General features: G+C 57.0%; 1 protein-coding gene and 1 long non-coding RNA gene across 6 annotated transcripts in view; one reads left to right on the forward strand and one right to left on the reverse strand.

Moving 5' to 3' along the window:
- Ikbke (inhibitor of kappa light polypeptide gene enhancer in B-cells, kinase epsilon) lies at nucleotides 1–21688 on the forward strand. 5 transcript variants are annotated; one of them, XM_005375388.2, is made up of 23 exons: nucleotides 1–442; nucleotides 991–1073; nucleotides 2037–2100; nucleotides 2387–2505; nucleotides 3071–3211; nucleotides 3552–3681; nucleotides 4540–4721; nucleotides 5111–5271; nucleotides 6398–6508; nucleotides 6759–6938; nucleotides 7535–7731; nucleotides 8410–8474; nucleotides 8561–8652; nucleotides 8766–8852; nucleotides 12008–12092; nucleotides 12192–12304; nucleotides 14023–14099; nucleotides 16823–16862; nucleotides 17301–17402; nucleotides 18265–18361; nucleotides 18946–19046; nucleotides 19255–19326; nucleotides 21021–21688. In XM_005375388.2, exons 3-23 carry the CDS (start codon nucleotides 2049–2051, stop codon nucleotides 21052–21054), a joined length of 2238 nt encoding a protein of 745 aa, XP_005375445.1. In that variant the 5' UTR covers nucleotides 1–442; nucleotides 991–1073; nucleotides 2037–2048; the 3' UTR covers nucleotides 21055–21688. The 5 variants fall into 5 exon arrangements, with proteins under 5 accessions (XP_005375445.1, XP_005375446.1, XP_005375447.1 ...); XM_005375389.2 differs by having other exon boundaries at nucleotides 996–1073; XM_005375390.2 differs by lacking the exon at nucleotides 2037–2100 and having other exon boundaries at nucleotides 2–442.
- Nucleotides 17409–22470, reverse strand: part of LOC102020083 — a 12603-nt gene continuing 7541 nt past the window's right edge. The window contains exon 4 of the long non-coding RNA XR_001230731.1: nucleotides 17409–17667. This is a non-coding gene — a long non-coding RNA (uncharacterized LOC102020083). The remainder of the gene's footprint in view (nucleotides 17668–22470) is intronic.

Genomic DNA, 22470 nt, shown 5'->3' on the forward strand with positions numbered 1-22470 from the left:
AGTGAGCCTGCGCCTCGTTTCCTCAACTCTTTGTGGCTCCCACGCTGGTCCCATCGCCTCTACCTGGGAACTCTCGAGACTTCCTTTCTCTTTCCTGCTAGGGTGGGTAGGGGGAGTGGCAGTTGCAGAGATGCCTGTCTCTTTAAGAGAGAGAGAAGGAGAGGGCGAGAGGTGGGGAGAAAAAACGAAATCAGGAAGTTTAGAGAGCGCAGCCCTGGCTCTGCTGAGCCAGGCATGCTGCTGCTGCGGGCGGAGCCAGCCAGAAACCCTCGCATTCAGCTCCCACAGGGCACAAGGCCATTCCAACTGGTCCTTCTCGTGGGTCCCTGGGGCCCATGGCTACGAGGATGCTCTGGGCACTGCCCATGAACGTGTGCAGGCTCTGAAAGTTTGAGTCGCTGTCCGGGTCCCACAAACCTGCATCCCTTGCCACCGAGATGGGGTGAGTGCGGTGTCGTGGGGGAGGGGCCCCTCCTGAGTCCCTGGCCGGTGTCCTGCACCCTCTCCCTGGGTCTCTCTGTGGCTGTTGGGGGTCAGGTGGTCTGCACACCCTCTCTGGGAAACACTCTTGGAAAAGATTGTTTAGAGCCCAGTGAGAAACGGAGGGAAAGCTGTGACCCAGCGGAGAGCCCCCATGGGCTGCCAGTGCTCCTGGGTGGCTCTACTTCCTGACACCCCAAGCTGGGGTTCAGCTGCTGGGTGAGCCCTCACCCTGGGGTCTTCTTCCCTGGCCAGAGTCCCAGGAGTGGGAGTGGCCAGGAGAGACTGCAGAGCCCCAGGGGAAAAGGGCTGGAAACCACCCCGTCCCTGCCCCGCGCCTGTGCCCGCATGTGTTTGTGCATGTGTAGTGTGTGTGTGTGTGTGTGTCTGTGGGGGGGGGGTGACAAACAGGAAAGGGTTAAGGGCTGGGGCTGGTCTTTGATGGGGGCTAAGAATCAAACAGCACCAAAGGGGCCTCTCATCCGCCCTGCCCTGCTCTTTCCGGTGTAGCTCAGGTCCTGGACTTGGCCCGGACAGAAAGTATAACACCCGCTTGCCTGGGAGACCCTCTGCCTGACTCCGCCCAGAGCAGGGTGAGTGCTCTGGCCTGGGAGAGCTGATGGCGGGAGGGGCTGTGAGCGGGTCTTCAGCTCAGCTGCTTTGTGTCCACCACCTCCATCACACAACTGCTCCTCTCTGGAAGCTGGACACATGCTGGGCAGGCAGGGATGAGAGCTGAGAAGGCAGGGTCAGGCCAGATGTGCTGCAGTCAGCACTCCCAAGCTCAGGACCAGGGGCACAGGCGCATCTGTACCGCAACACCCGCCACCCACTGCCCACTGCATCCTCAGCTCTGCCCGGCCCCTCAGGACCAGCCCTCCGAAGAGCAGAGCGAGCAGAGCGAGGGAGGTGGCTCACAGTCTGTGGCCCCGCACTTTCCAAGAGGCCTCCGGTTCAAGCACTGGACTCTGTCAGGCATTTGCAACTTCAACAGTGATTACGGAGAGAAAGGTTCATAGCTAAACAACATAAAATTCCAGGCCTGGTGACACTCCGCTTGAGAAATAGGGGATGTCGGAGCAGGAGAAGGCCCTTGTCTCCCAGCCTTATTTCAAATACTGAAGGGATGGTGACCACTTGTGCCGCTGCCCCCAGGTGTCCCCAAAAAATCAGCCCCAGCCCTGCTTTTCAGACACTGAGCCATAAGTTCTGAGGCTGCACTTTCTAGAACCAGTTGCTTTAGAGGAACCAGTGTCGTCCTCAGGGAGGATAGGACGGGTGGGAGCGGAGATGGGGAAGAGAGCTGCAGAGGGCTTTCAGATCCTCCCCTCCGCAGCCCTGGCCCTCTCTGGGCCAGCACCTGGTGGCCTGGGGAGCAGCTGTGGGCCTAGGCAGCAGGAAGTGGTGGGCCAGGCAGCGAGCTGGGTGGGGTGGGGGCGCCAGGCTGGTGTCGCAATCCTGGAGATCTGCAGTGGTGTGACGGTGGTGTGACAGGCGCTGCTGCCCTGCTTTTGACCCGGGCCCTTCCTCCTGCACTGTTTCTGCTTCTGGGACAGTGCCAGGCTTGGATGCCAAAGCCCCAGAGTCCTCAGTGCCAGGAAGAGGTGAAGCAGAGAGGAGGTTTGTCTGCAGAATGGGCTGCCTGGGAGGGGAGGATGGGCATGGCACAGGTGGCTCTGGCTTGGACTGAGGGCGCTGCTGCTGCTGCTGCTGCTGCTGCTGCTGCCGCTTCTCTGTGCTGCACTGGGCCTCTTTGGAGGAAGTTACTCAACCCTTCTGTGCCTCCCCCTTCCCTGCTCCCTTGCCTGTGCAATGGCCGCATGGAGCCTGGCATGAGGTCGTCTCAGGGAACTGTTGGCTGGCACTCCAGGGCAGGGACAGAGTCCCTGGTGTGTACTTCTTCCAGGTAGCAGGTGGCCAGACAGCCCAAGGCAGGAGATGCAGAGCACAGCCAATTACCTGTGGCACACAGATGACCTGCTGGGGCAGGGGGCCACTGCCAGCGTGTACAAGGCCCGGAACAAGGTAGGCAGCAGCCCGCAGCCCTCGACCCTTGGTGCTCAGCCCTCGGTGCGGCAGGGGCCCAGCGGCCCCAGTGGGCTTGCCACTGCTCTGTGCGCTCAGGGCAGGTTCCCCCTGGGATAGGCAGAGGTGCAAGGCACTGCAAAGGGCTCTTGAGGGTGATGGCAGAAGCACAGCTCCAGGGGAGGTGAGCTCACGCAGGCTCTCGGGACAGCAGGGTAGAGGTTGGACCTGTCTGCTCTGCCTGCATCTGCTGCTGAGCCATATGGAGAAGCCACTCCACTCGCAGGCTTCAGGGACAAACCAGGCAGACCTGGTTTCAATCCCAGACTGGCTGGCCTTGCAGCCTGTCTATGGCACTAGTGACTGTACCCACAGCACAGCTCAGAGGACATTAAGGACTCAGAGCCCTGGTCACCTCCCAGTGCAGCCTGAGGAGGGAAGGAGCTGCGGGTGGGAGCTCCTCTGGGACCTGGTAGGAGAGGCTGGACAGAGGCCTGCAGAGGGTGGCTGCTCCCTGTGGGGTGGGACCTGCAGTCTCCCCATGCAGCCCCCTCCTGCTATGCAGAAATCTGGGGAACTGGTGGCCGTGAAGGTCTTCAACACTGTCAGCTACCTGCGGCCCCGAGAGGTGCAGGTGAGGGAGTTTGAGGTGCTGCGGAAGCTCAACCACCAGAACATCGTCAAGCTCTTCGCTGTGGAGGAGACGGTGGGTCCTGTGCTCAGTCAGGGTTGGGTGGCCTTGTCCTTGACCCTCAGAGTCCTGGGAGGAGGAGCCCCATGATAGTAGAGTCTTGGTCACATGCTAATCAGAGCCATACCTGCAGGGGAGGGAAGAAGGTAAGAGGTGGGACAGCACATGGGAAAGGACTGGGCACCAATGCCTGATCCGGAGGGCCTCCTGGAAGAGTCAGCCTTGAATTCCAGTGTGTGGGGCCTATGTAGGGCCAAGCAGCGACAGCCAGCCCAGGAAGAGGGACCTGGAGAAGAGCCACCTCTTCTGTAGGTGGGGTGGTGCCTCCTCCCCAGCCTCCCCTGCCCTCTTGCAGGGGGCCAGCAGGCAGAAGGTGCTGGTGATGGAGTACTGCTCCAGTGGGAGCCTGCTGAGCGTGCTGGAGAGCCCCGAGAATGCCTTCGGGCTGCCAGAGGAGGAGTTCCTGGTGGTGCTGCGCTGCGTGGGTGAGTGGCCCTTCGTGTGCCCCAGGATCCATGCCTGCACCCTACATGCTGGGCAAAGCGCAGCGGTGTGATGTGGGACAAGGACCCCAACACAGATGGACACCCTGAACCCACCAGGCTCTCCATCCACAGACAGAATCTGCGTGTCTGTGTGCCCACTTTAAAAAAATTGCAATTTAAAAATGAAATTCAAAACAGATCCTACACTGGTGCTGAAGGCCGCGTCATTCACAGCAGCCAGAGGAGGCAGCCTAACAGGGAAAGGTGTGGTGCCTACTTGCAGCTGATGATAATTCAACCTTGAAAAGGGAGGAAATTCTCAGCCACACACCTGTAATCCTAGCACTCTGGGAGGCTGAGGCAGGAGGATCGCACATTTAAGCCCAACGTAGACAACTCCAGACTTGGGGAGACCCTGTCTCAAAATTTAAAAAAAAAAAATGGGAGCTGGGCTGGGACTGTAGCTCAGTGTGTTTCCATGTGAGGAGATGAGAACATGCCAGAGATGGTGGAAGCCATGTCTGCATGTCAGTGCTGATGTGCCTCATGTCACTGTGCTGCACACGTAAAAATGGTGAAGGTGGTGAACTGTGAGGTGCATTTTCATATGTGCACACACACACATGCACACATACACACCTGTATACATGCACACATGCTCATGCTCAGGCAAGAGAGGGTGGTGCACCTGGGTTTCACAGAGAACCCAGGGGAGCCCGGTGGCCTTGGGACCCCTCCTTTGCCCTGTGCCCGGCTCTGTTCCACCTCTGCTGTGGCCCTGTCGGCCTGCGGGAGTGCCTGTCCACTGGGACCCGTGTTGGCTTTCCTGAGATGAGCTCCAGGCCTGTCTGTCCCCAGTGGCTGGCATGAACCACCTGAGGGAGAATGGCATCGTCCACCGGGACATCAAGCCGGGGAACATCATGCGCCTGGTCGGGGAGGAGGGCCAGAGCATCTACAAGCTGACAGACTTCGGGGCTGCCCGCGAGCTGGATGATGAGGAGAAGTTCATCTCCGTCTACGGGACGGAGGAGTACCTGGTGGGTGACCTGCCAGGGACTGCTGCCTACAGTGCCTGTGCCTCCTGCAGGAGGGGGTCTGCAGGGTCCCAGCTCAGCCCTGCACCCAGCCAGGAGGATGCATCCCACCCTAATCTTTAGAACAGTGGAGATCACTGACTGGCCCAGCCAGCTGGACCCCAATGGAGGAGGGAGGGACATATTGGCCCCCAGCTGCCCCAGTGCAGGTGACAGCTCCTTGTTTTTTTGAGACAGGGTCCTGCTATGTAGTTCAGGTTGGCCTTAATATCACTATATAGCCCAGGCTGGCCTCAAACTTATGGTGATCCTCCTGCCTCAGCCTCCCCAGTGCTGGGATGACAGCTGAAAGGCCATGGAAGGGTCTGATGGGTGGGGGCCTCTCCCCATAGCACCCCAACATATATGAGCGGGCGGTGCTGCACAAGCCCCAGCAGAAGGCGTTCGGGGTGACTGTGGATCTCTGGAGCATCGGGGTGACCCTGTACCATGCAGCCACTGGCAGCCTGCCCTTTGTCCCCTTCGGAGGGCCGCGGCGCAACAAGGAGATCATGTATGTGGCAAGCAATGAGGGGTTCGGCTGGGATGTTCTTGGGGCGACGCCTGGCCCCGCGGGGCACTGTCTGCTCTTCCCCTCAACACTAGGCTCTTTTAGTGCCTTTGATAGTTGATCGATCAGACTAGAAGGTGCATGCTTCTGTGGATGGGTGACCTCACTCCTCCATCCTCTCTCTCTCTGCTACTGAGAACACCACGGTGCTCTACCACCAAGCTACCTCTCTAGTCATTTCTTTTCTATTTTGAAACAGTCTTATTAAGTTGCCAAGGCTGGGCTTGAACTCACAGTCCTTCTGCCTCAGCCTCCCTCTGCATCCGCCTGGTGCACACTCCCTCCTCCCTTCCTCCATTCCCTCTGTGGAGGATCTCAGAGATCTATCCAAAGCCACGTTGGCTGGAGGTGGGGCTAGCTTCCAAGGCCCAAGGCCTGGCTCTGGTTTCCAGCTGGGGACAGGAGCTGCTCCCAGAGGGCACTTCCCAGAAGAAAGAGATTTAAGATGCCATCGCAGCAAAACTGCAGAGCCTCTGAAACGTGGAGCCAGGAAGGAGGCTAGCCAGGAAAAGGACCGGTCCTGGGACAAGCTCCACAACGGGTTAGGGGGCAGGTGCAAAAACGGCCACTGGACCTGGAGCTAAGAGTATTTATATGAACTTCAGGGAAGGAAGGCACAAGCTGTGCATGGTGAGCCGACCCGGGCTTTGGCTAATGGGTGGGATAAGAGGAGAGCTGTGGGGTAGAGCAGGCCACAGGCTGGACCTGCCACTTCCAGACAGGCTGGGTTCACATCCCAGAAAGCTACAGAAACGGTGCTGTAGCCCTAGCAGCTGGATGAGATGGAGTTAAATCAAGGTTCCCATGTCCCTTCCAAAATGTGAAACGGTTCCACTGATGACCTCTCCGGCCCCCAATCCTCTGGCCCTTGCCTCCAAATATGGCCCCGTGAAGAATGTCCCTTTGTCGGTGGATCAACAGGGAGGTCAAGGCACACACCCTCAGCCCAGGCGCCAGCTGTGTGGCCCCACATTCAGCCTAGAATGGACCCAGCCCGCTGCCGAGTTCCTTGCCATTAGAAGTGTATGGGGCTCTGGGGCTCCTGCTGACCTGGTCCTGCCCGCCCCAGGTACCGGATCACCACAGAGAAGCCAGCAGGGGCCATCGCAGGTGCACAGAAGCGGGAAAACGGGCCCCTGGAGTGGAGTTACAGCCTCCCCGTCACCTGCCAGCTGTCCATGTGAGTGGTCACCATTTCTCTGATGAGTCCAAACTCCAGAGCCCGGCCCCGTGCAGCCCATGCCTGCTGCAGGCTGGGTCCACCACGCTGTCTCTGTGGCCTTGGGTTTTACAGAAATTCCTCCTCAGCCTGTCTTGCCATGCCATCTGGGTCCGGGACCCTCTGGGCTTCTCCTGGGAACCCCCCATAGCTACGTAAGCAGGACACATCCTGTCCCAGCCCCTGACAGTCTCATGTCCTGGGAGGGCAGGGGCCTGCAGAGCCAGCTGGTACCCATCCTGGCCAACATCTTGGAGGTGGAAGAGGCCAAGTGCTGGGGCTTCGATCAGTTCTTTGCAGAGACCAGTAACATCCTGCAGCGGGTCGTAGTCCACGTCTTCTCCCTGTCCCAGTCCATCCTGCACCACATCTACATCCACGCCCACAACACGTGAGTGGGGGTGAGCTGCGGGGGGGAGGATACTTTCTCCACCAGAGGAGCAGCCACTGCTTCAGGCAGGATCTCCGGAAGGACTTGCATGCAGCTGGGGACATCGTAGACAGGAAAGCTTCAGGGTCCAAACTGAGTTTGGAAAAGTACTAGTTCCACTGAGGTAGGCAGGTTTCCTTGCTTACGCCTCAGAGATTCAGTGTCCTTTCAAAGGTTAATGTGTATTATAAGTCCCAGGGGTGTAGGTATAGGTGTAGATATGTGTGTGCGTGTGTGCATGTGTGTGTGTGGTACATTTTCTGAAGCACTTCGTGGAATGCTTTATGGGACTAGGAGAATTTTAGCAACAAGAACAGGTACAAGAGCAGATGCTGGGCACTGGGACTTCTGCATCGCCTTCCCATCCTGTCTGTAGGACGTGAACCCCGCCCTTCATCTCTCCATCTTCAGTGAGGGAGAGAACCACCCCGGTCCCTCTCACTGAGAAGCCGAGCCTTCTCCACAGGCAAAATTCTGGCTGGGGTTTGGTCCCCCAACCCTCCATCTGGCTGCTGACCCTTCCACCCCCTCCCGCACCATCTCCCTGCCATGCCCAGGATCGCCATCTTTCTGGAGGCCGTATATGAGCAGACCAATGTGGCCCCCCAGCACCAAGAGTACCTGTTTGAGGGTCACCTCTGTGTCTTCGAGCCCAGCCTCTCAGCACAGCACATCGGCCACACGACTGCCAGCAGCCCCCTGACCCTGTTCAGCATGGCCAGTGACACCCCCAAGGGTCTGACCTTCAGGGACCGTGAGTAGGGCCACCCGGGCTGGGTCTTTTGTCCTGGTGAGGTTCTCCTCCACGACGCAGGGGCTCGCAGTCCAGGGCAGTTTTCCTTTTGAGTGTTTCTTTGGGCCCACAGGGTACAGAGGCAGGTCTGGGTTTTAATTCTGCCCATGCCTCTAAAACGCCACATAACCTATGTAGGATTCCAGGGGTCCTCAGAGCTGTGTAAAAACTCTCATTGAAACAGGGACATTAGCATTTAATACGCTGTCCATCTCTCTGATTAGTGCAGGGTGTTTGTGTTAGAAGAAGGGCAGGTGGCCAAGGATCCAGCTTTGTTCTTTCTCCAAGTTCTAGCAGAAATGTCATTCCTTCTCCTTAGAATGCTGCCCCAATTTCATCCCTCTCCTCTGAGGTGGGGAAAGGACATTAATCTTGAAGAGCAATAGCAAGATTTAGTCCTGTTTCTTACTGTTGAAATGGGGCATTAGGGTGTAGTTTCAAAATGTCCCCAAGGTGGCAGCAAACAACTGCATCTGGAAAGGCCCACCTGCTGGACGCGGTTTGGAAGGTAGGGGCTTTGGGTGAGTTAGGAAGCTTGGGGTGGGAGATCAGCAATGACAGGTGAGGGGGAGTGTGCACCAGGAACAAGGAAGCTAACCCAGGTTGTAGAGGCAGGTCACTCACAGAGGGTCTTTGCAGCTGCTGTGGACATCCCCAAGTTCGTCCCCAAAGTGGACCTGCAGGCAGATTACAGCACTGCTAAGGTGAGAACAGCCCCCAGGTGGTCAGGTGTGTATGGCACGGGGGGTGGAAGGTGTGGGACTAGACCCTGCCCTCCTGTGTGTTTCAGGGTGTGCTGGGCGCTGGTCACCAGGCACTGCGGCTGGCACGGGCTCTGCTGAATGGGCAGAAGCTGATGCTTCGGGGGCTGCACTGGGTCGTGTGAGTGCCATGAGGACGGGGTGATGGGGAGGGACCACGTGGCAGACCATCCGGAGCCCTTCTGCACCAGCACCCTGGACAAGGTGGCCTTAACTCAAGCTCCTCTCGGGCAGGGAGGTGCTCCAGGCCACGTGCAGGCAGACCCTGGAGGTCGCCAGGACCGGCCTCCTCTTCCTCAGCAGCAGCCTGGCCACCGAGAGGTAGGTGTCCTGCACAGGCCAACTGAGACCCCCGCAGCCCTTCTGTCTCTCTTCCTGTCTCCTGATACCCAGTGATGCACCAGCCCTTCCCTACCTGCGTAGGGAGAGAGGGTGCCCTGGTCTGTCCCTCAGCCCTGCCTCCAGCTAAATGACTCACCCTCCCTCCCTGCCAAGCTGCTGCCCTCTAGGGTGACAGGGCAACCTGTCTGCCCCAGGAAGGCATCTCTGTTCTCCTTGATTTGGATGTGCACCCTGTGCAAAGGCCCAGAGCAGGACCCAGGGGGAGGCACTCACGCCACAGTCTGTGGACACAGTGCAGGGTGGAAATGCAGTGGTCTCACCCTCCAGCCTCTGCGAATGCCTGCCCTGGGTCTTCCACTCATCCTTGGAACCCCACGCCTTCTGGTCTCCTGTCCTGGACTACACAGGGATGGTGGTGTAGAAAAGGATTCTGGGGAAGAGCTGGAGGGTCTGGGGATGAGAAGCGAGGGAAGACTCCATGGCCTGAGCACTGCTGAGAAGCAGGAGCAGCCCCAGAGTCCAGGAGCCCGAGGCAGCTGCAGCCTTACTCACTGAGAGGAGATGGGTGCAGACACTGCTGCCATGCCAGGAAGTGCCTCTCCCAGCCATGCCGGAAGTGCCCCCAGTCAGGCCGGAAGTGCCTCTCCCAGCCTGGGTGCAGGGGATGCCCAGTGTGGCTGCCTGGCTCTTGGCAGTGCAACACTGCTGCTGGGGCAGGTGGAGGCAGTGAGAACACAGGAGGAGGAAGAGGAGCATCTCTGGGTGACAGGGGCAGGGCCTCCATCATGGCCGAGCCCCTTCAGACGGTGGCAGAGGAGGAATCCTCCCGCAGAACCTGATGGGTCTCTCCAAATACCTCCCCCTACTAGAAGGAGTCCAGGGATGGGTGTGGCGTCAGGTGGAGGACCAGTGCTGCCCTTCCAGCACATGAAGGTGACCGGAGCCGGGCAGGGCACTGCAGAGATGGGCAGAGCAGCACGGAGGCCTTCCTGGAAGATGAGGCTATGAAGGCCAGAGGAGGGAGCCCCTAGCTGGGAGGTCTATGCGGAGACAGAGGAAGAGGCCTTGGAGCATGGAGAGACTGCTGTGGGGTGTGCTGGAGCCACAGACAGTGACAACTGTCCTGGCCAGAGAGAGTCAGAAGGGGACAGAATGGGAAGTACAGGGAGAGGGAACGGAGGTCCTGGGCAGGCAACTCTGCCTCCTCAGCGGCTGCTGCTCCCCGAGAGCTACCATCTGGACAGCCAGGCCTGGCTCTGGGGATGCCAAGGCTTCCTCTAGCTCCCTCCCAAAAATGTGTGTGTTCATATAAATTTGCTCTCTCAAAAAGCCCTGTATCCCTGAGGTCCTGTTGGGGCCCCGCAAACACCTTTGTAGCAGGAAAGAAATTTGTCTTCCATTTCATAGATGAAGAACCTGAGGCCATAAGGACAGCACGTGTGGCCGGCAGGACCAGGATTCAAACCTAGGGTTCCTGACCCCCCATAGGGTTATGCTGGCTCAGCCTCATCCTATGCTGCCGTCAAATGTTCCAGGTCCCAGGCCACCGTGTGTACAACCATTGGCTCAGCTGTGCCTGCTGTGTGTGTGCGTGCATGTGCGAATGTGTGCACACATGCGTGCGTGTGCGTGCATGCAGGTGTGTGTGTGCGCACGCGCGTGCTCTTTGCCAAGCCCTCAGGATAGCAGGTGGCAAAGCAGATAGCACCCCAGCCTTCATGGGTGTCTGGGGTTCACTCCTGATTCTACTTGGCCGCTGCCTCCTCCTCCCTCCTTGACCCTCCATTTCCAAGCCAAAGCATGTGGGGCTCTTCATTCTTAACTGTTATTTAAAAAGCATATGTTAGGCTGGGTGATGAGGGCAGAGTGGCACACGCTTGTAATCTCAGCACTCTGGGAGGCTGAGGCAGGAGGATCGAATGTTTGATCCCAGCCTTGGCAACTTGGCAATTGAGTGAGAACTTGTCTCAAAAGATTGGAAAGGGGCTGAGGATATAGCTCAGGGCAAAGGCCCTGTGTTTAATCCCCAATACTGCAATCAATCAATAAACCAAAAAAATTTAAATATACATGTCAATGGTAGGAAGTTAGAAAGTACAGCTAAGCAAAAGCAAAAATATCACCCACTGTCCCAGAGACAGGTTCTCACACTTTACTGGTATGTCCTTTGCTAGTACATAGCTTCCTACTCTAAAGGGATGTACATACCTACTAGCCAACATTCGAGTTTTCTGTATCTGCTATTTTATACTCTGCTATTCTTGGCAAATGAGCTTGCCCCTCTGTGACAATGTAGTCTGAGCTCATCTGGTGCTCATCTCTTTTCAAATGTTTCTGATGATGCCCCAAAGTTCCCTTTACCTCTCATTTCCAAACTAGGTCCCCATCCAGACCACGCTTGTACCTGGCTGTGGCGTTCTTTATATCTGAATCCAGCATAGACTCCCTTCCTCCGCTTCCTGCTTTTCATGCCTCTGGCTTAGTGGAGGGACCAAGGCCACTGTCCCATCTTGGAGACTTGTCTGGAGTTTCCTCTTGGTGCTTTTTGGCTTGTTCTTCTTTTCTGGCACTCCCTGTACTTCAGGAGCACTGCAGGCTGCACTGATTCAAGCTACGCTCTGTGCTGCAGTGCATCGTGGACGGTGCTGGGGGTATCACGTCACCACACCACTGGGTGGGGACAGCCTGACCCTTCCTCTGTACAGATGTGTTTTTCCTTAATCATTTCACTGGGGCCAGCAGGAAGTGGACACTCCAAGTCCTAGCAGGCTATTGTCTCGTAGTCTACAAAAGATGGATTTCCTTTATCAGTAAACTCTTGGCTACCATGGAATACTTTCTACTGGAAAGGAGCTTCATTCTTTCTGTCTAGTTGCACACGTTCCTGATGAGGGTGAATTTGCAGACACCTGCACTCATACATTTTTGTGGGCTCAAGGAGTTTGAATCCAGTGTTTTATTCTTTGCAGTACTCAGTAGTGTCACACTTTGGTGTATGGGCCCCTTCCAGTTGGTTCCTCTCCCAGACACAAAATACCCTTCTCCCGGGACCCATCCCAAGGATGCCCTGCTCAGCAATGGTCAAAGAGCTCTCTGGCTCCCTCCTCAAATGCATCTTCTATCCTTTTCTCAAGGTCCAGCAGCACAGCCAGGACGCCTGAGGTGCCCGAGATGTGGGAACTGAAGAGGGCCACAGAGCTGAGGTCTAAGCTGCAGACTGTGAGTGCACTGGGGTGGGTCAGGGGCCAGGGGCCCAGCCAGACTGCCAGGGGCGTCTCAGGAGAGGATCCCACGGATGTCTGCCTTTTTGCCCCATAGCTGGCTACGGTCCTCTCCAGATGTTCCCAAGATGTTGCAGAGACCCAGGTGAGCCTGGGCCACCTGAGCTCAGAGCTGGCGAAGAACCGGGATCAGGTACATGAAGACAGAAGGTCTGTGGGAGTTTCCTGATTTGTGGGGTGGAGGCTGGGAGACGAGCATCCCTAAGTGTCCAGCAGCCTTTGCAGAAGCCCACCCGCTTCCTCCTTGCCCTTGGCAAGGTGCTAGGACAGGAATGAGCAGCCCCTCCCTGAGACCAGCTGGCAGGATGACAGGGTCTGGGGTCCCCTGCATATCCAGGAACTTGAGGATCTGGGAATCTTCTCAGGGCCACGGTTCCGCCCTTCCTTTTCCAGGCCCTCCCACTGTAGCAACAGTGATGTAATAACATCTGGTTATGAGGAGGATGCCCCTCCCTCTGTGGGGTCAATTTGTCCTGACAGGCAGGAGGATCACAAGTTTGGGGTCAGCCTGGGGACTTAGGGAGACCCTGTCTCAAAATCAAACAAAAAGGGCTGAGGATGTAGCTCAGTGGTAGAGCACTTGCCTGGCATGTGTGAACCCCTGAGTTTAACCCCAGTACTGAGGAAACAAGAGAAATAGCCCTGGACAGGGACCCCTTGCGGTGGTGTGACAAGTCACAGAGGTGGGGCTGCAGGTCACATCTGTCTGCCTCCAAAGACCGTACTCTTGGCCTATGCAGGTGGGGATTTGCCACCTTTTAAAAATCCCGTTCTCCTGTCTCACAAACCTTGAAAAGGTCCACCGCCGCCCCTAGTGGATGTAGATGTATTGCAGGCACAGCCTCCCTCACCGGGGTGGGCAGGGTCCCGGGTCCCCGGTCCCCATCCTAGAGCTGCAATCTGTGTCCTCAGCTCTAAATGCAACTCTCTGAAAATACCATCAAACCCGGCCTAACGGACATAAGGCTCTGTGCAGTCTTCATTTACCCCCTTAGAGGGAGAACCCTGTGTTTCTCAGAAGGGGTGACTATAGATTGGGGCGTTACCCCCGCCCCCCGGGGGTGCACAGCAGGTTGTCTGTTCCCTGAGCTTCTGAGCCCTGAGACTGGAAGATGTTTCTGAATTCAGAGCCCACCTGGCCCCGAGCCCTGTCCCCCACCTTGGCCCCCACCCATGTTCTCAGAAGGGCAGGCACGGGGTGGCCAAGTGCGGGGTACCCTGTGCTCTGGCCTAGCCAGTAGTCAGCTCCAAAATAGCTGAGTTGGGCTCACCAGAGGAGCCTCAGGAGGAAGTGGAGTGTGGCCCCGGGGGGTGAGGAGGGGCACCCCAGCATCCCAAAGTGCTTGAGTCAGCCCTAGAAAGGGGAAGCAAGAAACAGTCCTGACCTTAAACCCCAGACTAAACCCCAGGATGTGGGAGTCCTGCTAGGTCACCTCCCCATTCAGTCCTGCGAGGTCACCTCCCCATTCATTCCCTGCCTGCAGGCCCGGCTGAGCTCCACTGAGTCTGTTGTTCTAAATGAGATTGTGGATTTGTTCTTTTTAAGTTCCTTCTATGCACCAGGCTCCGGGTAGTCCAGGAAGGTAGATCCTTCTGGCCTGGCGGGTGACCAGGGGAGAGTCCTGTTTGCCTCTATCCTGGTTGCTCCAGGACCTCCCCACCTTCCGGGGTAGCAAACACTGCCCCCCTGTGGCAGCTGCCTGGCTTCCTCTAACCTGGCTCCCGCTGTGTGGATGAGTAGATGGGGGAAGGGAGAACCAAGGCGTCCCAAGCTCAGGGCCAGCACAGCCACGCCCACTCTCGGCCACTGTAGCCTTGTCTTTACACTGTGCTGCTGTACTGTTTGATTCTTCCTGCCTCCACCACAGCACCCAGCAGATCCAGAGTTGCCTGGACAAGATGCACCTCATCTACAAACAGTTCAAGAAATCTAGAATGAGGCCAGGTGAGCCCTTTGGCAGCCCTCCTGTTATTTGTGGGTCCTCCCTCCAGGGCTGCTGGGGGCCACTGTGCAGGTGGAGCAGTGGGGTGCCTGGTGCAGCTGGTCCAAGGCCGGGTCCCCACTGTCACACTGCCTGCAGGCTGGTGAGTGACACGCAACTCTTGCACTCTGCCCATGGCCTTGGGAGAGTTTAGGTGGCATGGGGTGGGGGCGTACACACCTGTCATCCCAGCTGCTCTGGAAACAGAGAGACAGGAGGATCACAAATTTGAGGCCAGCCTGGGGGACTTAGGGAGACCCTGTCTAAAAATCAAACAAAAAGGGCTGAGGATGTAGCTTAGTGGTCAAGCACTTGCCCAGCTTATGTGAACCCTCAAGTTTAATCCCAGTACTGACGAAACAAAAGAGAAATAGCCCTGACAGGGAGCCCTTGCTAGGGAAGGGCAGGTTATAGTTTATGGAGTGTTTTCCTGTCTACTGTCTTTGGGGCAGTGAGGCAGACAGGTTTTCCAGAGGGGGATCAAGAAAAGCCCCACTTAGAGCCACTGGGCCATGCATCTTGCCCGAGTTATCTGTTAGTCCTCACAAAGACTCTGCGCAGGGGCGCCATTCACGCATATATGGTTAAGTTTTCTCATAGCCAATTTTTTTTTCATTTTTTATTTTGTTTTGTTTTATTTTTTTGAGACAGGGTCTCACTATGTAGCCCAGGCTGGCCTCACATTCGAGGCGATCTTCCTGCCTCCCCCTCCCAAGTGCTGGGATTACAGACATGCACCACCACGCCCAGCTTCTCATAGCCAAATTAGAAAGTAGAGGGAAACAGGTGAAATTAATTTCAACATATTTTACTCAACTCAATATAGCCCCACTTCAGATGCAATCAACATAAACAAGGTTACTAAAGAGAGATTTTATGTTTGTTTTCTGTGCCGAGGCTTCAAAACCCCGAGTGTATTTCACGTTTACAGCAGGTGAACTTCTATTTGGAAGGTGAACGTTTCACAAAATAAAATCTAGTCTTAACAAAATCAGACAGCAATGTGTAATGGGAAAGATATGTTACACTGCATTAGTTTTATTTTGGGAGGTTTCTTTGGGTTTGGTTTTTCTTTCCGGTACCGGGAACCGAACTCACGACCTTGCGCTTGCCAGGAAGGCACTGTGCCGCTGCGCTAAACCCCCAGCCCCTGCATTAGTTTTAAAATTTAAATTGATTCAAGTAAAACTAGGTCCTCAGCTGCGCTAGCCGTGCCGCGGACTCTGGCTGTGGGTGTCGGCTGGCCACCGCAGTGGACGTGCAGGTCTGCGGGGGATATGCTGCCTCCAGGCTGCTCCATGCCCAGTTGACCACCTCTGTAGTGACCTCAGACCTCAACGGCTAGGAGTCCACAATCCTGACACTCAAAACTGTAGCACTTCCCTGGTGCCAGGACCCATCCTAAGGGCTATGGGTGTTTTTACATTATTTAATGCCCATAGAGACTGTAGGCACCCTATCCTCCCCATTTTATAGATGAGAAAACTGAGACACAGAAAGGTGAAGAAACCCAGGCAGTGTAGGCCCACTGGTTTTAACAGCCTTTTGACAGCCTCAGAAGACTTTTTTTATTTTTGATACCGGGAATCAAACTCAGGACCTTGTGCTTGCCAGGCAGGCACTTGTGCCACTGAGCTATATCCCTGGCCCAAGACTTTTATTTCTCATGGTCTTTCAGATCCTTTATTAAAATCAGAAATGAACCCTTAACTGGCCACACCTGGAATGTTGAAAGAAGCTATTCCAGCCGGTGTGGGGGTACATGCCTGTAATCCTGTCTACTAGGGAGGCTGAGGCAGGAGGATCTCAAGTTCAACGCCAGCTGAGGCAAACTCAGCCAGACCCTGTCTTAAAATAAAAATTTAACATAGGGCTATGGCTGCAGCTCAGAGAAAAGCCCCAGGTTCAATCACTAGTACTGTACAGAAAGCGGGAAAAGCCCCTGGAAAAGGCTGAGTCATTTTCCCAGCAGCCTCTCCTGCGATCTGCTCAGGAATGCTGTGTGGTGTGTGTAATGGAGGAAGACATGGGCCCTGTGAGGCCAGGTCACTTGCTATTAGCAGGCAGGGCTGGGACTTGTGCCAGATCTCCGGACACCACAAGTGCGCTCAGCCGCTGCAGGCCCAGAAAGGGGGTCCTGCTATTAGGGCAGCTGAATGGGAAGACTCAAACCAGTCACCTCAGGTTGCAGGAGGGCCATTCCCTTGGAGTCCAGCAGGGGGCAGCACCTCCCAGCACTTGAGCGTTAGGGCCCTTCAGGCTACAGGCCATAGTGGGTGTGCCCACAAAACTGCGGTTGCCTGGCAAAAGTGCCCCTTGTGGCAAAAGTGGCTGGGCATAGAGGGGGAGGCTGGGGTGGTGGCCTAACTTCGCCAGCCCATGGCTGCAGAGCCACCTGGCTGTGTCTGCAGAGTGACTGCAGGGATGGGGCCAGTCGGCTGTGGACATTAGCCACCTGCGAGTGTGAGGCGAGGGGCCATTCACACAGGCGCCTTCCTCAGGAGCCTGTACAGGTTTCTGCGCAGCCTCTGCTCTTTCTGCCCTTCCTGGCTTCCTGGCTGTGGGCTCCCCCAAAATGGGGCCTCGGGCCTGGCTGTCTGCGTCCGTGTAACTGTCCCCTACCCTGGGGCACTCCATGGTCTGGACCGCTTCAGCGGGTGACATCATTCCCGACTGTTTCCTGCAGGGCTCAACTACAATGAGGAACAGATTCACAAGCTGGACAAGTGAGTGACCGGACCCCTGGCGGCGGTGCTCTGTGCGTATGGGAAGGGGGAGGTCCTGATCCCGGCCGTGGCTGTGTCCAGGATGGGTTTCTGGGGCCAGAGGAAGGGGAGGAAAGCCGCAGAGCTAAGTCAGCGCGAGGCTCGCAGTTCTCCACCTGCCCCGACACACAGGTGTTTCCCACCTGCCTGTCCTTCCCTCCCCTGGCCCAGCATGAGTGTCATGTGACCTCCCCAGGCCCTTTGTCCTTCTTCCTTGTCCACCTGTTCACGCATCTGCCTCACTGGTTTTTGGCCTCCCAGGTCCGTGTGTGGTCACTGTCTCCTCCCTCCCTGGAGCCCCCGCCCAGCCAGGGATGGTGGAGAGAGACAGAGACGCGAGCTTGGTGCACAGGTGGCCGCAGCTACTCATGCGGGGGCCGCGCTTCTCTGTCCCTCCAGGGTGAATTTCAGTCATTTAGCCAAGAGGCTCCTGCAGGTGTTCCAGGAGGAGTGTGTGCAGAAGTATCAGGCATCCCTGGTCACACACGGCAAGTGGATGAGGTAATGGCCTGGCCCTTCCCCTGAACTCGAAGGCCCTAGGGCCACAGAGGACCCGGAGAGAGAAGTTAGCGCAGGAAGAAGTAGGAGGAATGTGGGTTTGTGGGCCCGGGAGACCAGGTGTCTGCTGGGTGATCTCTCCAGATTTGCTGATCTAGTCCACAGTAGCTACTCTGTACAGTAGACGGCATTGCCCCATTTGACAGATGAGGGAACTGAGGCTCAGGTCATTGGTCTCCTCCGTCCTTGCTGATGAGAGCTCCAAGTCCTGCTGAGACAGGGGCAAGCAGCTTCTAGGTTTCCAAGTGGGTGCGGAACAGGGGTGGGCAGTGTCCACTGACAGACTCCTCTCACCCCTGTGCCTCCGGGAGTTTGGGGGCTCCTTCTCAGGTAGCCCCTGCTTCTCCTAGTGTGTGAACCCAGGCCCCCCTGAGAAGAGGGGGTGGTTTCCTAAGTGCTGTGTGACCTGTGGGCCTCATGGTACAATCCCAGTGCCCGGATCCCTGTCCCTAGCATCCCCAAAGCCTGAGTAGGGCGTGGACAACAAGACATTAAAAGCTCCTCTTGGTGACCCTACCGTGGAGTTAAGGTGGAGAACCAGCCATGGGCTTAACGGCTCAGTTTCCTCTCTATGCAAAGAGCAAATAGCCCTACACTCAGCCCCGGTGACAAGCTGGCCTTGTCCTGTCTGCTGCATGAAAGTGGGGCAGGTGACAGCCAGGCCACACCTGGAAGGGCAGAGGCAGCGAGGGAGGCAAATGCCTGGGGCCCACAGGTGTCTGTATGGTGGCCCGGTGACAGCTGGGGACCCTGGGAGGTGAGAGCAGGGTCCTGCTCTACTCTAACCTCTACCTGCCTTCTCTAGAGAGGTGCAGACAACCAGGAACCAACTGCGCCGGGCTGGCTGGTCTGTGGCCACCTGCAACACGGAAGCCCAGGGAGCCCAGGAGAACCTGAGCAAGGTGTGCGCCTGCAGGGCCCCCAGGGGCTGTGGAGGGGAGCCTCTTGGGTGCCCCGTGGGCATGGGGATCATCCCCCTCTGGATGGAGCTGCCTTGACCAAGCCCAAGGACTTCTGCACGGTTAGAGGTCTCTCACTTACAATGTGCCCGGAGATGGGGATGGAGCATGTCTGGAACACACTGGAGATCTCAGATCAAAGGGCAAGGGCAGGGCTATGGGTGCTGGTCATGGGGCTGGAGAGGGGCTTCTCCTCCCGGGGACCCCCTCTTCCTCCTGCCTCCCTGTTTGCACCTTGAGCAGTGACTTCGTGCTATCAGAGACCAGCTCGGGATGTGTCACGAGAGGCTTAGGTTAGACACAAAGGTGAACTGGGCAGCCTGGATCCTTCAGTCGGAGCACGGACAAGGGAGAATAATGCCAGCTGTGTTTCTGGATGGGAGGGAGGCCTTGTGGGAAAGGCGGGACAATTCTGGGGACTCTGGGGGTGCAGGCTGGGGCAGTTTTGTCGCCCTCTTCCTCAGTGCATCCTGCCCATCCACACACAAGCTGGCAAACCCTTCTGACTAACGATGGCTTCTCCGCAGATCCTTGACCAGCTCCTTCAAGACAGGGCCCCCAGGGCTGAGACCTCACCACCACCCGCAACTCCCCCTCCCAGCGCTGCTCCGAAGGACCTGGCTATGCAGTAAGTGCCAAAGGGGGCGAGTGTGCGTGCCGTGTACGTGTGGTGTGTGTGTGTGTGTGGTGTGTGTGCATTTGCATGTGAGAGTTCAAAGGCTGCTGAGTTCAAGGCTGAGTTGTTTTGCCTGGACACTGCCTGAGTGGGGCCCTGGGCCAGGTCTGTGCCTTGGGACGTTGGCCTCACCCGCCTCTCTGGCCTCTGCCTTGCACAGCATGCAGGAGCTCTACGAGGAGATGAAGCTGCTGACTTTTGACCTCCAGGACAACAACCGCATCATTGAACGGTAAGGAGGCCCCGCTGTGTCGGGAGGGTTGGGTCCTCCAGCCACTGTCCTTGGGGTGCGGAGTCCGCACGGCCCCATGCAGGCTAAAGGCACCTGCAGCACAGGCCTGGTCCACAGGTGAGTTTGCCATCCAGAGGAGCTATCGGTTTCGCTCCATCTTCCTTCCTTCCTTCCTTCCTTCCTTCCTTCCTTCCTTCCTTCCTTCCTTCCTTCCTTCCTTCCTTCCATATGTGGGTACTGGGGATTGAACCCAGGGCCTTTCCACTGAGCTACATCACCAGGCCTTTTAAAACTTTTTATTTTGAGACAGGGTCTCACTGAGTTGCCCAGCTGGGCTCTAGCTTGTGATCCTCCTACCTCAGCTGGTTTACACATCAGGTTTTTACTTAGTCTTTGAAGCATAACCCTCAGTGCTGTCAGAGAGCTGAGGCTGTGAGGCAGGCAGGCAGATTTGTATCTGGGTCCAGCCCCTCAATGCCCGTGGACACTGTGCATGAGCCTTCCCTGCCCACCTCCTAACGTCCCCACGGTCATCCTCAGAGCAGGCACTGCTTCCGTCCCCAGGTCTCACTCCTGCAAACCACCGTGGACCGCGGGGCCTCACGGCCTGTAGCTCATGCCGCCCCCGCCCCCAGGGTCCTGCTCTCCTGCCCTACTCACGGCACTGGGGTTGCAAGGGAGACTCTGGTCCACCCCCTGTGGGGATCCCCTCCTGGGTGGGTGGGAATGGATGCAGCCCCCAAAGCCTTTTGGACTCTGTGCCCCATAAATTCTCATGTACAGTGTCCACGGGCACTGAGGGGCTGGACCCCATAAAAGTCACAAGGGAAAACCGGCCAGCTGCTCCCATAACCAGGTGGGGAGAACACTGCATAAAGCACACAAACAACCTCAAAAGAAACGCACACACCGGCACCCGCAGCACCATGTCCTCTCCGCACCCTGTCTGTCCTGTCCCCATGTGGGGACCAGGGGCACAGCAGAAGAGGTAGCAGAGACCCCCACTGGGAACTGGATCCTGACTGTTCCTTAGTGTGCGTGACTCTGGGAGACTTGCTCAGCCTTGAACCTCAGTTTTCTCCTCCGTGAAACAGAAATGATAATTTCTACCTTGTGGTGTTAACATGGGGCTTAAATAGGCTGAGACAGGCAAGGAGCCTGGGGGCAGTGGGCAGGAGTGGGTTTGAACTTGCAGCCCCCTGCCTCAGCCTCTGAGAGTGTGAGATTACAGGAGCCGCCAGGCCTGGCTCCATCTTCTTCAGTGTCCACAGCGGGAGAGTCTGAAGCTTCTTGGAAAGATTTTCCAAAACAACACTCTGGTCAGGAAGTTCCATTTTTAGTGCCGACATAAATTTTTCTTGCTATGATATGTAGTCCCCTTGCAAACTTTATTTTAGTGAGTTTTCACTTCCTTATTCAGATCTGCAGGCACAGAGCCAAATGAACCGGTTTGACCTCCTTTCCCTTCCCCTAAGCTCAGCTGAACACCAGAATCCCACCGAGGCACATTTATAAACCCCTAGGTGATTCTGACATGCAGTCCAAGCAGAGCGGCAGAGACGTGCTTGGTGCTGCAGGAGAGCTGGGAGCCCACAGGGCTGGGCGCTCCAGGCTGTGGTGCTGCTGGGCCCTTGGGTGCAGTCTGCAGGCTCCTTCAACCCAGGAGCCGAGCTAACTTGTGCTTCTCATTACAGGCTGAGCAGAACCCCATCCGCTCCTGAAGTCTGAACTCCCTGGGGTGCTTGAGCCCTCTAGAAGCTTCAGATGCATTGCAAGCTGCTCTCCTACCCTGTGGGACAAGCCCAGGGCAAGATTGGTCCCCTCGTCAGCCTACTACCTCCATCCTGGCACAGCCAGGAGATGTCCCCAGCATTACTGTCCACTTCCTGTGCCCCTGGCCATCTCCATCAGGACCATAACAAACCCTGACAGCCGCCACTGGGTGGGCCTCGGTGCCTCATCCTTATCCCTTGGCCCAGAGGGCTGAGGTGGCTGGGCCTCCCTAGGAGCCCACAGAAGAGGCCAGGGCTGCCCCAGGCCACAGGTCTTCCTTCCTCTTCGAGTGTTTCACAGGGAACAGTCTCCTCCCACTCCGTGCTTCCTGAGGGTCACCACCCTCAGCTGCAGGTGACCGAGCCTCGCCGGCCTTCTGCTCAGGCTGAGAAGGTGGGTGGAGGCAGATGCCAGCTCTCTGGGGACTCTTCCCTCTCCCTCTCTTTCTGAGGGGCCACGCAGTCCTGGGTGCTGCTGGGGGCATCCACGGGTAACTGTGCCAACAAGCACTGCCCTGAGGGGCCAAGCCCAGAGAAAGCAGAGAACAGGCCTGCACCCACCCGGGTGGAATAAATGCCACTGCCATGACTGCTCGCTGTGGCACTTGCTGGGCTGCGCCTGAGTGGGGGAGGCCCTCGGCTGGGCGTGCTGGCTGGCCAGAGGGGGCTGTGTGGGGATCTCTGAGGAGATGCAGGGGAAATGCGGCCAGGCTGGCAAGTCCCGGCTCCACCTTTCCCCTTAATGTGTCCTAATTTTAGTGCAGAGCCCAGGGCAGATGGCCTCTTGCTGGAAAGGTGGCCTCTCTCCCCTCTGCTCTCCTGCCCCTGTCCTCTGGGGAGCTGGGCATGGGGCCTGGAGAAAGTTTAGTCTTTTATTTAACCCCTCAAACCACTAAGCCTGCTCCTTCTGCCCATCCCCACCTCTATTTACCACCGAGGCTGTGGGCTAAATGTTTAGTACTGCTGTGGGTCATCGTAAGCCTTCCCTCATTTCATGTAAAGCTGGAATGGTGCCTGGGTAAGGCTTGTAAATATAGACAGTCCCTGCAGATAGCTACCTCCCACCTGCCGCTTACCCAGCGCTGGACGCCCACCCGGCCTGGGCGCTGCTGGAAGGAATGGGGAACGCAGTAAGGCAGCCCAGGAGGAGAGGGGTGGGAAGCCCCACTCTGTACTCTGGAATGTTAAGGCAGCACTGTGCTTGATTCCAAATAGCCCCAGAGACCCTTCCTGCCCTTCTGCAGCCTCCGTGTCTTCAGAGCTCCAGCCCCAGTGACCCGTGGGCAGAGGCGAGTCCTGGAGGCTGACTTCTCAGTGCTTCGACTCCAGCGCCTCTGGTCCTCCGTGGAAAGACCAGCAGGCTCTGAACCTG

Source organism: Chinchilla lanigera, unplaced genomic scaffold, assembly GCF_000276665.1.
Source record: "Chinchilla lanigera isolate Chin_1 unplaced genomic scaffold, ChiLan1.0 scaffold00005, whole genome shotgun sequence".
Lineage (NCBI taxonomy): Eukaryota > Metazoa > Chordata > Mammalia > Rodentia > Chinchillidae > Chinchilla > Chinchilla lanigera.

Bases quoted from the DNA above. Each gene is read 5' to 3' on its own strand.
- Ikbke (XM_005375388.2), top strand. From the start codon at position 2,049: ATGCCAAAGCCCCAGAGTCCTCAGTGCCAGGAAGAGGTGAAGCAGAGA. The intron at 5,272-6,397 runs GTATGTGGCAAG...TGCCCGCCCCAG, and splicing joins CGGCGCAACAAGGAGATCAT to GTACCGGATCACCACAGAGA. The intron at 17,403-18,264 runs GTAATGGCCTGG...TGCCTTCTCTAG, and splicing joins ACACACGGCAAGTGGATGAG to AGAGGTGCAGACAACCAGGA.